This window comes from Eucalyptus grandis, chromosome 4 (assembly GCF_016545825.1).
Source record: "Eucalyptus grandis isolate ANBG69807.140 chromosome 4, ASM1654582v1, whole genome shotgun sequence".
Taxonomy (NCBI): Eukaryota; Viridiplantae; Streptophyta; class Magnoliopsida; order Myrtales; family Myrtaceae; genus Eucalyptus; species Eucalyptus grandis.
In genome coordinates this window covers 32,831,098-32,849,135 of record NC_052615.1, presented here as the reverse complement: position 1 = coordinate 32,849,135, position 18,038 = coordinate 32,831,098, and the positions used below count along the sequence as shown (strand labels likewise).

The window sequence follows — 18,038 nt, the reverse complement described above, 5'->3', positions numbered from 1 at the left end:
GGTCATCATATCTACCGATAGATGCCAAAAGTTTGCAAAACTATTTGCAAAAGTTGAAGAGAGTTTCTGCAGGTTAGTGAACCTCAGGATTAAATCAAAGGGAATTGTGCAAAAGAGAATGCCTAATAGACGTCTAAAAAATTATCCCGAAAGGCAATAATTTCCTAATGAGCAGTACTTCTGATAACAACAGAACCACAGACAAAAAATCTCCTAAGCTTTAAAGCACATGAAGAACATTGACACATGGGAGATTATTCTAATTGTATGGGCACTTCTAAATACAAACATGATCACCCATTTCATGTATGCAAGACAGATAATACATACAACAGCCTACACATATACATAACAAGAATCTAATTGCGATGGGTCTGCATTGCCCAATCAAGTTAAATGCAGTAAGCGCGGATGGTGTTTTATTTTCCGAACTAGACCTCGCTACTCTGCTTTGTTGTGTCAGCATACGTAGTCATATGAAGAAGCCTGTAAAGAAGTTTAATCTATTCAACCAATATGGTATCTCGAAACACAATTAAAGGGAGATCATAATGCACAAAGCATAGCATAAATTACCCAAAATATTCTCTCGGTTCATCTTCGGCCCCTATTTTCAGATTTACATGTACTGCTTGCAATTGCCGAACAATTAAAAAACCAAACTTCTTTACAAAGCAAACACCCAGCAGGGAAAGTAAATTTAGATCAACAAACAAAAAAAATTGAACAATAACTTCGTCCCTTTTCCCAATTCGATACTTTTCCCTTTCCTGTACCTACTAACCAAATTTTACCTCTAGTTGCTGTGCGAAAGCTCCCGATGCTTACGAGCCTCCATAGGCCTTCAAGCATCACGACTTCCGGCTCGGGAACACCTTTTATCTCTGCGACGTACGCCTTCAATATCAAATTTCGCAGGGTGAAGACACCGAGAACTTCCAGAGCATGACAATTTGGTTGAGAGAGACAGAGACAGAGAGACCTCCGGCTCAGGAAACGGGCAAGATGTTGTACCTCAGCGCAAACTATCTCTGCAGAAGTGATGAACACAAACTTCATTGTCGAAACCAAATAGGCCACGAAACTCATTAACTTTCGAACATGGCAAGTTCATACAGAGACAGCAACATACTCCTAAGTTCTAGAACACAGAGAGAGAGAGAGAGACCTTGGCCGGCTTGGCCGGAGCTTCGGCCACACGGTAAGCATCCGGTGTGAGCCCCACCAACCATAAACCAGGAAAGACAATCTGCAAGCGAAAACCAAATGAAACGAAGAGAAAATTCATCGTACGAAAGAGGAATGAATATCCCACATAGAAGAACATACATCGAGCTGCTTCTGCTCGTTCTTGGGCCTCTTCCTAGGCCTCCGGGCAGGTCTCGACCCCGTCATGATGAATATGTCCTCCTCGATCTCCTCCTTCGACAGCGATATCCAGAACTTCCTCTTCTTCTCCTTCCTCTCGCCCTCCCCCGCTAAGCCTCGTAACCGCACGGATTTCGGCTGCAACTGCTGCTGCGCGTAATTCTCCTTGTCCCCGCCGGGCGCGCCGCCCGCGGCGTCGTGCAACGCCTCGCCGTTCCTCGACGACAGCGGCGGAGGGTTCGCCGCCCTCCTCGGCCTCAGATTCCACGGCCGCCGCGCCGCTTCGGCCTCCTCCGCCTTCCCGTCGTCGCTCCCGCCGCCGCCGCCGGCCGCGCGGCTCGGGCGCTCCCCCTCCGGAGGCGGGGGCCGCTCGTGGGGCGCGGGGTGGCGGCTAGGGCTGCGGGAGGGGCGTGATCCGGCGCGCGGCGGCCGCGATTCGGGGTCGGAGTCGTCGGGATGGGGCGGGGGAAGAGGAGGAGAAGGAGGAGGAGGGGGAGCCGCCGGGGGCGGGGGAGGCGGCGGTTACGGTTGTGGTGGGGGTGGCCGGAGGAGGAGGAGGAGGGGGAGGAGGTGGCGCCGCCCCAGCTGAGGAAGCCGGGGAGGGAGAAGTTGTGGAGGGGCTGCTGCGACTTGACCGGCGCCGTCGCCATAGCTCGTGTCGTGGTGCGCAGAGAGACACGCGACGCGGCGACGGCTCGAGCGAGAGTGCAGACGAAGAGTCAAGTTATAGAGAGAGAGAGAGATGATGGAGAAGGAGGAGGAGGAGGAGTTGGAGGAAGGAGAAGAAGCATGCGAGAAAAAGAGAGAGAAAAATGGTGGAAGCCTGGAAGGGGGAAGGCTTATATACTGCGTTCCAGTTCTGTAAGGGAGGCAGTTCTCAACTTCTCGTGGCGTGTGGTTTCTCAACATCGCACCCCCTCGCGCGTGCTTTGACGTTATTGCCCCCCGCCACCACCACACCGCACCCCCAAAAAGAAAGAAAGAAAGAAAAAAGGCATTGGAGTTGGGACCGGAAGTGCGGGGCTGGCTGGCTGGCTCGCTGGCTCGCTCTAGTCTCTAGGGGATTTTTAGGAGATCCAAAAGCTCGGATCGAAAGACCTTATATTTCGATGATCATCGACCGGAGCTGGAGCTGGAGCTGCTGCTGCTTCGAGCTCCGGCCCGTCGCGGTTATATTTGATCTGGGTGCGCCCGGTCATGTCTCGAGAACACTTATCAAGCGTGACGTGTTTATAGACGTGAAGAGAAAGAGTGGGATATAACGATCGTAATATATGTAAATACTCTTTCGGTTAAACATGTGCGAGTGTTTATTCTCTTTTAGCTTGAAAGATAATAACTGCTTGATGTGAAAAGAGTGTGCCATTATTGACCAGAAATTTGGTTCATTCATGTAACGATGAAAATCTTCATTTGCCTCCATTTGTTCATAAAAATAAATGATTTGAAAATTATTTTATCTATAGAAAGATCACTAATATTTTATTTGAAATATTTTGATAATGGTAAAATATTATCATTATTAACTATAATTTATGTGTAAAAATTCTCGTGGATGATAGAAATATTTTCATTCATTTATTTTTGTAATTGATAAAATGGATCGATTTTAGGAATTTATTATCCAAATCATTCATTTTCCGCAAAACAAACTAATCTCATCTCTCATGGAAAAGGTGTCCAGGAAACTTTGCAACGAGTGGAATAAGGTTAGCTAAGTGCTCAAGTCAAGGATATGCATTTGGCTTGAACTAATGTTCATAAAAATCCCAATTCCAAATTTTTTTGTTTTTCAACCGACCTTGATCAATTCAATTCCCAATCCAAGAATCTTGAACCGACGGTTCTACCAAGCTGCCTTTGCAAAGCCGGTTCTACCCTAGAACGGATATTGAACGGGGACCCAATTCCTAGTGTTCAACTCCACTTCGGCGGCTCACATGGATCTCCGGCCGCACCACTCCGGTCAAAGCAAGGCTTAGGATTTTGCACTTTCCTCTTTTCGTTTTTGGATCCATTTGCAGCTTCGTCTTGAACAACAATCGTCGCCGTGAGATAAGTCACCTGAGAATTTTTCTCTTGTCCCTTCGTTTTCTTCCACAGGTTTTTTCGAAATTTGATAATTCATTATATTCATCGAGGCCGAGTGCCGCTTTGTGTCTTTTTGTCGAAGTTGGAGATGACTTGTGGATCCTTGATAACCTTGGTCGGTTCCGGATTAAAAGCTTGAGAAGTTGATCCATTGTAGCTGCGGCCATTTTGCTTGCCCTTTGTATTCTTCAGAACTAGAGATTGCATGAAACTGGTTTCATTTTTTTTTTAAACGTCGCCTCATGTTTCGCAATATCGTGATTGGACTTACACTATTTAATCGAAAATCTGTCAAAGTCAAGGTGCTCTAGTGTAATGCTTGAATATGCATGCGTGATGTTTAGAGAAATGTTTGACCAAACAAAAAAATTCAAAAAAAATGAAGAAGATAAAGAGAAGCCTGACGGGTTTTGGGTCCGATTTAATTAAAGGGTTGATGTGATTGGTTCCTAGTTCCATAAATTGAGAATCAACCCTAACGGTGTAGGTTTCAACTTTAGATATGGAAGGCGACGCGATATTTGCACATCGATTAATAAACTACACCGCTTTCACTCGTGACATGGATTTAAGTACCACTTTGCAAAACGCAGGCAAAGGTGGAAAAATAGAAAACCGTGAGTTTTTTTTTTTTTTTTCGATCGGAAGAAAGAAAGAGGTGAAGTTGACGTGGCACGATTGCGGGGCCCTTTTGAGGACTCCCCGATCGGATTGACGGGGGCCCACCCCACGCACCGCGCGAAGCAATACACGCCGTACGGTCGCGGGTGTACACAGGAGGCGGATCGGGGCTCCATAAATCGCTGACCCGGCTCGACCCGCTGGAGCAACAAGAGCCGGCGATCGGAATTTTTTTATTTTTTATTTTTTTTAACACGAAATATCCGAATTAAGCGGCCTGAACTGATTTCATCGGACACGCAAGCCGTCGGTTCCCGTTCCGTCCACGTTCGCCATTTGTCTTCATCACACTTCGGATATGCACATAACACATTCCAAACGCATGCGTACCTGTACATGCAATCCCATAAATGACAACATCGTTCGGGTTCTGAAATCTCTCGCTCATAATCTGTGCCCGAAGAAACGGCGATTCGATCACGAAAGTCATCGCGTCGGGGTCTAACGTTTAGTCGCTTGGCCAATCTATTTGAGCCAATCATTGCTCGAAACAAAAGATCAATTTCTATTTGCCCTAATGCAAATACAATTCAAACGAGTTCACTGCTGCACTCAAATACGAAAATAAGAATTGAGTCATAAAAATCGAGAAAAGTATAAGCAAGTCACAAAACTCGTATAATTGGTTCAGTTGAATCTTTTCGTTAATTTCGTCTAATTTAGCTAACGAAAAATGTCAACATGATTTTTTGTTATTATTTTCAATATCTTATATGGTGATGACATGACTAAAACGACTGTACAAATCTAATGGCTTGATTGTGGGGGCGATTGACATATAATTTAGCTTGCTTTTATAAAATTTGTCCCACCCTCTATCTTTTTTTTTTCTTTTTTTTTATCTTTGGAAAAAAACTTTGTGCCATAATGCCACGTAAATCTCCAAGTGTCGCTAGTGGGGAAACCACCCTCTATCTTATTTTTGGTTACCAAAGTTTGACAAAATTAACGGAATGACTTAATTGAACTAATTTGACAAATCTTATAACTCGATTGCACTTTTTAAAAAGTTTTAAGACTTCATTATATTTTTAGAATAAATTTTAGGATTTTTAGTGTACTTGTCTCGCATTATTAAGATGAGGACGGTGGTGATGATTGTTACCGGCCAGTACATAGCATTAAAATGGTCCCTAGCCAATCAAAATGGACCGGCACCTAAATGAGCTGTCTTCATTTTTAGATATGTAGCTTTCAATTTTTAATGAAGCATCTAGAGGGATGCCCCCCACGAGCGCGACCTCGTTTGGTCAACCTTGCTCGTTCTCCGCGGCCATACACAGGTTTGTCAGTCTCATATCATGGTTGACTTGACCGAAAGCCTCGCAACCTTAATTTAGTATAATAACCAACCCAATTCCCCAAAATAAAAAAGAAAAAGAAAGAGATTTGCTTACTCATGTGTTATTTTTCACGTCGCTTTATAATTTAATACCATGCGCCATTGCTTTTCTTCTAATTTTTCTGGAAAGTGTTTGACATTCTCGTTTAGTCTAGCAATTATCAAATCAACCACCTTCTCTCTCGCTTCAATTTTGCAATCAGAGTCATCCGCATTTCTAATTCACGCCGATACCTTTCTTCTCAGAGTGCAGGATCCGTGCCGAAAGCTTCCAACTCTTCTTCATGAACAACGGTTGGGACTCTCGAGATTTTATACCTACTTCAAAAGCCCGCCAGGCCCTGGTGATCCCGACTCCAAGTCACGTACGTCGCCATGCATAGAACAAATTGTAAGAGCACTTTCTATACACAATTCTAAGTTTCGTATACCCAAAAAACATCCTAAAAATAGTCTACTACGTTGTTCTAACATTCCCGTCCAAGACGTTTCCCTTTTGGCCTCTTTCCCTCGTTTCCTCAAAATCTATTAAAACGTAAGTGCGTGTGGTCCAAGGCCCGGGCCAATCCAAGATGCGGATTTCGTGTTATTAAAATTTGGTTTGGCTGAAAAAAAAAAAACAAGGACAGCGACAGGGACGCTTCGTCCTTGACTGGGTGTGGTCCAAGGCCCGGGCCAATCCAAGATGCGGATTTCGTGTTATTAAAATTTGGTTTGGCTGAAAAAAAAAAACAAGGACAGCGACAGGGACGCTTCGTCCTTGACTGGGTCCTTTCTTTCACCATTATTCATGCATCTTTCGCTTGCGCTGAAAGTCCGATCCCGGAAGCTTTCGTGCAGGGACAATTTCAATATGCTTTTCTTTTCCGGGGCGATATTGAATATGCCTTTTCGCCCTTTTACACAATCGATGTTTAGGATGCGATCCGAAATTATCTCTTTTTTTTTTTTTTATAAAAGATTAATATAATATAAAATCCTAAATTCATACACTTATAACAAATGTACTCTACATAACAAAAAAAAATCATAAATGGATATAATTATGATAAATTTATCATAGAGCATAAACTAATTTTTTTGACTGCTAATATTTATGAGTGAATTAACATCATAAAAATCATAAAAATGATATAAGCGTAACAAATGAAAAGAAAAATCTTAAATTGGTACACTAGTTAACTATTATGTATCATTTTATTTAATAATTTGATAGTAGAAATTTAAAGAAAATTAATAGAGATTAAATTTGTTATAAAGAAAATTAATAGAAATTAAATTTGTTATAAGTATAACGATTTTAGGTAAATTTATCAAAAGTGTATTAATTTGAGGCTTTTTATTGTCAAAAAATTAGTCTCAAATAAATTCATTGTAAATGTACTAACTATTATTTTATTTTTTTCAGATTCAATTTGGGTCTATTCGGTGCGGTACATGGATTTAATTTAGCGGCCTTGCAATAATGAAAACCGTGTGCTTTCGCCCGTGGCGGGGTCAATTGACCACGTGTTTCATGTGAAATGGAGAACCGGTCGAGATTCAACTTTTCGGACACGTGCCGCATGAATTGGATCCCCCCAGCGAAAAACCCGAAAAAGGTACGAAAACCTTCGATGGCAATTTAACGACGACTTCAAGAGTCTTTCAGATACGATCTGTTTAGTATTTATGTACGTGCTAAAGTGGTTGGACGATGAACCGTAACATGACGACGATGACACATGCCGGATGAATTGGATATTCTTTTCATTTTTTTTCTAAAAATTAGTTGGACTGGTTGGGAGTACTAGAGCTCCAACTTCTTATTTTTACGCTAATGTTATATATTTGGACAATATTAAAAAGCCAATTCTCATTTTTTGAACCTTTTCTTTTTGGGCGAGCACTTTCTTGAACCTTCGAGAAGTTCATTGTTTAGAAAAAAAATCAAATCTCTGTCCATAATTCATTTAGAAGGCCACATTTAAGAACGTCGCTATTATTATATTTGTAGGCAATCGCCGATATATTTATTTGCTTGGATGGTAACATTCATCTCGCAAGTAATCAATATAACAAAGCCGTTTTCCTAATTTGTAACGTTCTCAGATTAATGGATTTAGATAATGTAATGTTCATTCGTTAATTTTGTAGACGTTACAAACAAATGTCCATGCAGACATGCAAGATCAATGATTTGGAGGCAAGTTAACCTACGTGATTTCATAATATAAGCTACGTAACCGGCCATTGCATCCTCGGGTCTTGATATTATATTGGATATTTATATTTATATTTATACTAATACGATGTATTGGCTATGTTTAAGGTTCGGGTTAATTATATTAATGCTAATATAAAGTCTCAGGAAATGATTAATATCGGAGGTAGGAATTCACTTTTGTGCAAGCTTTGTTGGTGGGCCAATGGCGAGATTCTGAAAAGTGACGGGCTGGACTTAGAAATCGCAGTCCGTAAGATAATGAAGCTTTGCCTCTCTTCTTTCGGGTTTCCTCTCAGGCCCCACTAATGCGTGCGATGTTTTATTTTTTTGTTTTGTAAATTTTATTTTATCATTTCTTGCTGAAGATGACGAACCAACATGAAATATGATTTTATATAGGATATTCACGGCCGTAATTAAATCGACGAGGCTAGCAAATTCATGCCTTTTTCGCGTGATGTCAAGATATGGCTGAATTTGGATATGTTTGACTTGAATTCTCACGTTCTAAATTTTCATTATATTTATTATGTATATTGTGCAATATAGTAATGGGATTCATATTTCTTTATACGGGCATTGATAATTGTCACATATTCTCTTTGTTTCTAATAACCATAATTTATTAGCCACCTTTCCCTAATTTGATTGCCACATCCTTTATTTTATCTCCTAATTTCTTACTTGCAAATTACATCATTCCTTAGAACACTTCTTTTAACTCTAGCCCATTAATGCTCTTTAAGGTTGCAAGCCAAGAGTCCTCATTCATTCTCTACATCTCTCTCATTTTCAACCATAAATTTAACCTATAAATTTACATCTTGCATGACCTGACTCTTTTGCTTCAATAATTACAAATCAAAAAATGATTCTTATTCATGCATCTATTTGGGCTCTCTTATCTTCTCTCTCATTCTCTACCAAGTGTTTTAACCCCAGTGTCATTATGGCTTTTAATATTAGTCAATTAATATCTATAAATTTTAACTAATGAGAAAGACAAGACAAGTCAAGGTCTTCTCCATCTCTTATTAATGTTTGAAATTATTACAACTCAAATAATGTTTCCTCATTTATGTATTTTTACTTGGCTAATGATGCTCTTTCTCTCTCTTTCTAATCAAATATCTTCATTTTTCTATTTAAAATCTTGCCATTTGTCACTTAAGTAATAACTCACATACTCTAAAATAGTGACATTGAACTTCGCTTATCAAATTACACCATGCATGATATCATGGATGACATAATTTTCTAACTCTAGTTACTTTAGTCACACTTATAACCCTAGTTAATTAACATGAGTTGAAGCTATTCTTTAAAATGAGTAAAGAAGGAAGAAAATTTCATTTTCTCTTCTCCTCTTTGGTAAAACAACTTCATCTTCTTATCTTCAAGTGCAAATTCTCTTTTCCCTTTTGAAACAAGTGAAGCTCCCCTAATTTTTTATTAAGTTCCAAAGTTCATTCAATTTGAGTTATTTGAGCTTTAAATCTCATCTTTAAAGTATTTATAGGTAAAAGTTCATGGACTTCATTTTTCTTCTTATCAAGCTAGTTTTGTTGTTTTCTTAAAGATTGAGAGTTGTTAATGTTTGTTCTTGTTTTTTTTGCTTCGAAGGTGATTAAGATTTTGAGTTGTCAAAGTTTTTGTTTAAGGTAAGTGAAAATTCTAGGAGCTAAGTTAGATTGATCTACTCAATACTCTTGAGCTTTATTGCTTGATTGTTTGTTTATTTAGTTTGGATTTTACTTTTTGTGTGAGTAAGTTTCAATAATTGTATGTTAAGCTAATGTGATTATTGGGTTTGAATTCAACAGCTTTCCTCATGCCAAGCATATCTTTGAGAGATTGCAAAAAGGCTTTTTTTGCGACTTGTATGTAAAAAATGTGAAAATGGTAAAACTAGGCATAAAAAGGGGTATTTTGGTAAGTTCTCGATGAGGTTAGGGATAATTTCAAAATTTCTAGAAGTAAGATGGAGCTGTTAACAGGGTTATTTTATGATTTTTAGTGCTTATTAGTGGGTTATTAAGTACTATTAATGAAGGGAAATCAAACTAGTTAAAAAATGAGTTTAGAATCTTTAGGGGCAACTTTGTAATTTTACCAAGTTGAGGGACGAATTTGCAAAATTGAAAGTTCTAGGGGCTGTTCACAGCATGAGAAACCTTATTTTGATAGGCACTTAAGTTATTTTGAGATTTCTTAATCTAGACAATGTGTCTAACTATGCAAAATTGGTCCTAATTGTGTAATTAATTTGGAAGTTGCTTGTTTTGGTAATTTCATAAATTACGTGGCATGTCCATAGTGTAAATAAAATACTCGTATATTGTCGATGACAAATAAGTGGCCCTTGGTGTTTAATTTAATTAATATTTCTTGATTAAGTGAAAATGTGAAAACATTGAAATTAGAGATGATAATAATATTCTTGTAATTTGACTGAGTTATCAAAGTACTAGCTAAGTGGTTGCCGATTAATCGTGATTGATTTTTTTGAGTTGTTGTTACTCATGTGGTCTATTCTTTGAGTTGTCGATATTCATGCGATCAATTATGAGCATCCATTCCTAAGTTATCAATTACCTATCTATGGTGTCCGATTAAATATTGATGGCTTCGCATGGAAAGAATGAGGATATAATTGTTGAAGTGCATGTAATTGATTGTATCATTAATTGCATGATTAATTACACATTATTGAAATGTCCATGGCAATTGCTATGTTGTTATGAAATGTTTGCCACGGCCTATTCGCCATAGAGCAAATTCCCTAATATAAGTATGTAGATGAGACTTTAAAGTTAGCCAGATGTTCTACCATATGAGACGGTTCTCTACGAAATTGATATGATATGAAATTCTATTATAACATGGTTCTTGTAGTCATGGTATGATTTGGCTTGTATAGTCAAGATATGACATAGCTCTTGTAGTCATGGTATGTTGATAATCATCATACGGATATATAGTGGTGTATTTATCATATTTAATGTAGAGGACACCCATGATGAATGGGCCAAGGCATGACAAAGGGTATGTATGATTTTGTCCCTCATGAGTTGGTGGTGACGATGCCTCATTAGTCAAGATGCCTCATGAATTGAGATGGTCCTTGCCAGTAACAAGTATGGTGTATGTTTGTGAGTTCCATGATAAGTATGACATTACCTATGTATATTCTTGTGTATAGTGGTGAGCTATTAGGTAATTTTGGTTCATCATTAAATAATACATCATATGCTTGCTTTTGAGTTAATGAACTTGCAATGCTGTTAATGGTTTCCACTAGCATATCATGATAGTGAAGATAGTGTTTGCTTATTCATTTATCATACATGGTTTTTTTGTATAGCTTGAGCTCATGTTGTTTATTGATACCAAGGTTGAATGGTAAGTAGATCTTTTACCTTAAACCTAGGAAGTTCATTTACTAACCTTAGGCTTACCCCAATATATTTTATAGATTTATCAAGTTAGGAGTTGAGGAGCACTAGGTTAACACTTCTGAAGATCACTAGTAAGGATTGGATTAAAGTGCACGGCGAAAATGGAGATGGGTTTCTTTTCTACATGGTAGTTTTGAAGTATATTAGCTGTGGTTAAATTACTTGTATAAATGGGGATAAGTTAATTATTTATCGGAGAATTGAAGTGAAGTTAATTTATTTATTCATTTGAGGTTCAAATTTTCTGAAAATTTAGGTCAGGAAATGAACACGAAGTGCTTAGTAAGCTCGTCGAATCACCTCAAAGCATTGATTACATGCCTGATAAAGTGGTTCACGCAACACGATTGATGCAATTATTGAATCCATCACCATCTCGCAAATTGCCATGGTACAATAAATTGAACTGCTTATAAATGCATGTTTATACACGACGAATGAATAAAATACATTTATATATGACTTGTCACGGTGTTTTTAACACATTTCCACATAATAAGAAAAAAAATACTAGAAATATCAAATATTTATTGTATTAATACCAATTTAGTTATAAACATTTTTATATCAATACCAATTGAGTTCATTCGACTAATTGAGAACGGAAGTTACTGATACGAATGCATACCGTTTTACGTGGCATGAATAGTGTTTTTGAAAATTTTAAACATGTTTTTGGACTTTTCGTTAATTTTCACTTTTCTTTTCTGTCATTCCTTTCTTTTCTTTTTACTTTTTTCCTCATTTCCCTTCACTGCCCTCTGGATGACCAGTGGTGGTGGCCGGCCGCCACAGAGAAGAAATCGCAGAAGAACAACCGCACGCGAGGCGGCGTGTCGGAGTTCTTCCGATGGACTCGATCGATGCTAGCGACGGCTCACGTGCCCACATGTACTAAGATCGGATGCACGTGGCAAAATCAAAGGAATCCGACCGCGTAGCTAAAGGCTACCACGCCTTGGGAATCCGAACCGCAGAAGACGTTCCGACGACCCGGAAAAATAGGGAAAAAAAAAAACGCGGGATCCGTGCTTTGACTCGAATGTGGGGGCCAAGATTGTCGGCCGAGATAAGTCCGTAAGGAAAAAACAATAATAATTTTCCTATTTATTAATTTTTTGGATAAGGTGGATAAGATATTATAATCCTATTACGCTTCGTTCGACGACATCAATGGATATCCTCCGAAACATAAAGGGGGATTCCGAAACGCCACCCGAAAATATACCCTTCCCATTTTCTGTCCTGATAAGACCACCAAAGAAGAAAATAAATTGCAAAAATATATATTTCTGTCCTGACAGTTCCACGTCAGCAGGAACTTTAGGGGAGGGGATGGGGGTGGTGTTCTCAAGCTGCGCCCCTACCGTCCACGTGGCACGCGTCGGTCCTCCCGTTCTTTTCCTTTTTTTTGTTTTTTCTTGGCTAAAACTTTTTCCTTTTATGTCGTGTCTGTCTCCTCGTCGACACTGCTCGAGCGCCTGTTGTTTTCCCGTTTTGAGGGGAAATCATAATGTCCGTTTGAAGAAAGCAGTAGTACCACTTGAGTTTCGCTCCGTGCGCCCTCTCAAGATGTTGTTGCAAGTTTAGTCTTAGCTTTCCAAATTCAAAGAGATATGGCAGATTTTCGTTATCATGTACAGCACCCCCATTGTAACTCTCATTTTTCCTTAAATTTAGCATGCGATCTGAAAATGACTCAACCGCTATACGGTACAAACTACAAAGCCCACGAGGGTATTTTGCCCGAATTAAGAGGTGAGCTTTTATATACTTCTCTTTCACATAATGAATAAAACTTTTCTTGAGATCAGTTAAATCAGACGAAAATTTACAAATTTTAAACTTTTGCAAGGGTCTATTTGAGTGGCATCGGCACCACTATGAGGTCTTAGCCTCCTTTTAAAGGAAATAACACACTAAGCCTATCTAGACCGATAAAATGTGAAGCTGTAGTTAATTTGACTTATCAATTTGATTTTCAGGTTTTAGCTTGAGTAATTAAGAATAATCCCACAAAAAGAGCCGCATATAAATCCTCTATAATATCTTTATACAGCCGTATGTAACCCTCCATAATGTCTATGTCCTCGATCACTATCTAGCATTTACGAGGTTTCATTTTTTCGGTGGATAATTCCAGAAGACTAAAAAGGGAAAAGACCGGAGAAGAGGGAGCTCTCGAGTCAAGTCAACCTTTCCGCAGAAGAGTCAACGATCGTCGGCTTATCAGCGTACCGCAAGAAACGCGCAGCGTACCCATCGCAACAGAGGATCAGCCCCCCCCAGACATTTCGTTTTTGTCTGACATGAAAAAAAAAACCTAAATACATGGATACGATGTCCCTGTTCGTTGCTGTGGCTCTCTCTCTCTCTCTCTCTCCCTCTCTTTCTCTCTCCTCTCTCTGTGTCTGCGGAAAGCTGAAGAGGAAGCTCAGCAGAGACACAAAGAATCAACCCTAAACCCTTCTCTCTCTCTCTCTCTCTCTCTCTATATATCAGATCGTGTGAGCTCAAACCCAGACCTCAGATCCCGAATCGAGCTCCAATTCAGATCGCCGGCCGGACCCCAATCCCGCTTTCACTACCCCTCGGATCGCCGCATTCGACCCGGGAAGAGGGGATTCGTGCGCCCCCCATGACGCGGCGGTGCTCCCATTGCAGCCACAATGGGCACAACTCCAGGACCTGCCCCAACCGCGGCGTCAAGCTGTTCGGGGTCCGGCTCACCGACGGGTCCATCCGGAAGAGCGCCAGCATGGGCAACCTCAGCCACTACGCCGGCGCCGGCGCCGGGAGCGGGACCGGGTCCGGGTCCGGGTCGGGCCTCGCCGGCGGGGGCAACAACCCGGGCTCGCCCGGGGAGGGCCCGGATCACGGGGACGGCTACGCGTCCGAGGATTTCGTCCCCGGGTCGTCCTCGAGCCGCGAGAGGAAGAAAGGTGATGGCTTCGGGTTGGGATCGTTCGGTGTTTATCGATTGGTTTTTCTGTTTGGTTTGTTGTTGTTGTTGGGTTGTCGACGGAGTTTCGGTGGTCGGTGGAAATGGGGGTTCTGGGATTTTGGATGTTTTGGTTTAGCATTAGGCGGTGGTGTTTAAGGTTTGCCCGATCAGTGGGAAAGCTGTTGGGTTGATGATGACCTGGATTTATTGCTTGATGCCGATGGAATCGTGACGTGCAAACGTCTCGATTTTTGTTGATGGCCGGGTTTTTAGTTGCCTCACTATGTTCTGCTTTCCTGTTCGGGGAGGTTATCGGATGGTTATCATGTGCCACGTGATCAGGGGGAAGGGTCGGTCTTTTATGTGATTGCCAAATCAATGCGGCACTTCGATAATAATTGCAGTTGTTTTGATGCGTGAATTGTGATTGGATCCCATTGATCTGTTAGAGATAATCGGACTGAGTGATCAGTCGGTTACTGAGATATGCACTGTGAAGTTCTGAAGAAGCCTGTCCTTGTATTTAAGGATGGGAAACTTGTCTCGCACACTCCAATGATATCTGGAGCTTTGTTTAGCCAAATTGACTTCGTTATTCAAATGGCATTCCTGTGTCTATTGGATGACGGAGCAGTTTGTCTATCCAATTTGTGATCAATCAGTACTATGCTGATATCTAAGGTTTTCTCAGAAATTGAGAAGGTTTCTAAGTCCTAGATTAATGTGTTCAGGATACATGTTTTGCTTTTGAGATTCTTGAAATTGATTATGACTTGTGATGCAGGTGTACCATGGACTGAAGAGGAGCACAGAATGTTTCTATTGGGCCTGCAAAAGCTCGGCAAAGGTGATTGGCGTGGCATTTCTCGCAACTACGTCATTTCAAGGACGCCAACACAAGTGGCAAGCCATGCTCAGAAGTACTTCATCAGGCAATCTAACGTGTCAAAGAGAAAACGACGTTCCAGTCTGTTTGATATTGTGGCAGAGGAAGTTAGTATTATCACGTATTCCATTATCTATATGGGGGAACCTATTTTACATGCATATGTTCATCCCCAAGTCCGGTTTAAATCCTCAAAATGGATTGGTCATAAATTGAGTTTGGCTTTTCTTTCCTTATTTGTCAATATGATGGAACCCAGATATACTACCCAAAATTACTGTTTTCTGAAATTGTTGTTGCTGTCACCTTTTTTTTTTCTTTTTTTTACCTTTTTTCACCTGTGCATTATTAGTGCGTATTCATGCTATTGATTTTCAATTACATTGCAGTCGGTTGATGTGCCAATGGGATCAAGGGACTTCTTTGCGGTCGACGAGCAACAGCAGGAAACAGAAGTAAATGATGCCTTGCAGCAGCTGCCACCTGATGTTGATGAAGAATGTGAATCTATGGACTCCACCAACTCAAATACTGGAGATTCTGCCCCGCCAAAGCCGGATATTTCACAATCACAGCCCTCTTATCCAATGATATATCCCGCCTACTTTTCACCGTTCATCCCATTTTCGTTCCCCTTGTGGACAGCTGGGTTTGGGGCGGACGACTCGACCAAGGAGACGCACGAGGTGCTCAAGCCCATGGCGGTTCACTCGAAGAGCCCAATAAATGTGGATGAACTTGTTGGCATGTCGAAGCTCAGTCTAGGAGACTCCATCGGCAACAGTGGTCCCTCTTCTCTGTCGCTGAAACTGCTCGAAGGATCTAGTAGCAGACAGTCGGCTTTCCATGCCAACCCGGCCTCCAGCACTTCAAGAATGAAGTCGAGCATTGTGAGTTGATTGGAAGACAAGCGAGGAACCTTTAGCTCAAAGGCTGTGATCTGATCTATCAACTGAGTGCTGAGGTGAGCTTTGTGAGTTACTGTTAATAGAAGGAAAATAATGTGCAGTCTGGTCTGGGCGGTTCTAGTGTGATTGCCCTCGTAGGATACCTTGAATAAGGTTGTCGTCTCAGTCGTTGTCGTTCTATTTAGTGACAAAGAACAGTTCCTAGATTGTAGGTTTTAGTAGTATCTGTAGGAAATTCATTTGAATCTCATAATTCAGTGTCTTTTCCAAAAGCTGATGGTTTCACCCAGAAATAGCTGTCTCAAACCTCATATAGGTGAGTAAATTCAAGTCCCTTGCTCGGCGCGGGATGGCCCCACCTGCCCCTTGCTTGGCACAGGATTGCCCCACCCGCCCCTTGCCTGATGATGAGCAAGTGATTCTGCCCCAGGTGAGGGCGGGGTGAAGTGGGTCCTGTGTCCAGGCAAGATGAGAAAGTATCTCATGTGTTGATTGTCTGGCTGATATGGTGTAATGAACTAATCAAAATGTCTGCATATGCATTGCATCCGAACCAATTTCTGAGTTTCTGGTTATGAAAGATACTCTCCTCATATAAGGGGAAAAAACCTTGTCAAACTACTTACTTGCATCCTACAGAGCAGTGTAGCTTCAGAGAACGCGTTCTCAAACGGATCATACGTCCCTGAACTTGAAAAATGGAGAAAAAGTTGTAATGCTCTTTTAGACTGAGACAGACCCAATAGGCTGAGCTAATGACTCTCCTTTGGGTGCTAACTCGCTTGCGGTCATGTCTTTTAGTCTTCCTGTTAATGATCCTCAGGGACAACTTCCCAGTATTGCTTGTTACTATAGATTTGAACTGAACCATCCAGGTAAGTAGTCTTCCCCAATGGACCCGATCCACTCACCTCCATACACGACCCAACGGTTGGGTCAGGCCTGGCTGGACCGTCGGTTGGCCCATATCCGCAAGATGGGTGTCGGTTGTTGTGCTTTCGGCAGGTCGGGCCAGGCTTTACGGCACAGGACTCTTCGACTTTTAAAGTGCTACTCACGGTCATGATCTATGTAAACTGTTGGGGTCAATCATGGCATTACATCAAACAGGTTACGTTCAGACCATTGCGCTAGCAGAGGAGTCTCGTGTATCGTCAAAGCTTTGCGAGTACAATCGAGCTTTGACGAGATGACGAAGAGTGGGGCTGCCACCGACATCGAATCGGTCATATGCCAACTCTGGGAATGCTCGTGCGAGCGCAGGAACCGAAAATCATGTCACTTTGTTGAATTCCCAGTACATTTCAACCACTGCAATCAGAACATCAAATAAAGGTGGATGAGGGTTGACATTGATCTCTCTGAAAGTTGCATGCAACACAAGAACCAGCCGGATAAGCCCTGGGTTACTGATCATTGTGCACGAACCAAACTCATTGCATGCCAGTTTGTAAGATTTGACAAGTAATGGGGACGACAGATCGAGAGAGATTGAGAGAGATAAACACTAGAAAAAGTGAGGAGAAAATGGCGAACACATCGAATTGCGGATTGACTATGCATATACGTGCCCACACTTCATCAACCTATGCTTGGATTTTCCCATAAACCACACAAAGCCCCCACAAGATTCTCTCTTTCCATGCAGAAAAGAACTCCAATTTGGCAACGTCTCTTGTGCTCTAACCCCAAGCACTCCATCGTTCCGTTGAGCCGTCGTTTTCGACAAAAACGCTTGGCATCTTGTTAAAAAGCAGAGGAGGGATATAGGCTTTAATCATGACCGGCTGTTTAATCATGCTGACAATACGACTAAAAGCCCCAGCATTGACTGCTTTTTACCGAGATAAATCCTTTATTCCTATCAGCAGCCCGTGCACCATCGACTTGATGGTGAACGAGTCATTCTAGAGGTCGGCTCTCCAAGCGCGTTGAACTTACTGGATTGAAACAACGTTCACGAAGATGCCAAGCCAAAAGAGAGAACAGGCTTCGCTGATTAAAATAAGCAATTAAGGACAGGGCTGCTTTGGTTGGACGAAAAGATGAGACCGGTGTTTATTTAACGTTATTGGAGAACTTGGCCGTCGGCAAAAGATCTCACCAGAAGTAGTTGGGAAGCGCATAATTAGACGACAATTTTTTTAGGAAGGA

The 18,038-nt window shown here is 41.3% G+C and overlaps 2 protein-coding genes across 2 annotated transcripts; one reads left to right on the top strand and one right to left on the bottom strand.

Annotated features, from left to right (window-relative positions):
* Positions 1-141: 141 nt before the first annotated feature.
* LOC104443178 (proline-rich protein 2) lies at positions 142-1,890 on the bottom strand (the record flags this gene model as incomplete). The annotated part of the gene is made up of 3 exons (XM_039310900.1): positions 142-1,031; positions 1,169-1,249; positions 1,330-1,890. Coding segments are annotated over 3 exons (648 nt in total), but the record flags the coding sequence as incomplete, so codon positions are not given.
* Positions 1,891-13,501: 11,611 nt separating this feature from the next.
* Positions 13,502-16,433, top strand: LOC104441938 (transcription factor KUA1). The gene is made up of 3 exons (XM_010055204.3): positions 13,502-14,088; positions 14,875-15,083; positions 15,366-16,433. Exons 1-3 carry the CDS (start codon positions 13,785-13,787, stop codon positions 15,873-15,875), a joined length of 1,023 nt encoding a protein of 340 aa, XP_010053506.1. The 5' UTR covers positions 13,502-13,784; the 3' UTR covers positions 15,876-16,433.
* Positions 16,434-18,038: the final 1,605 nt, after the last annotated feature.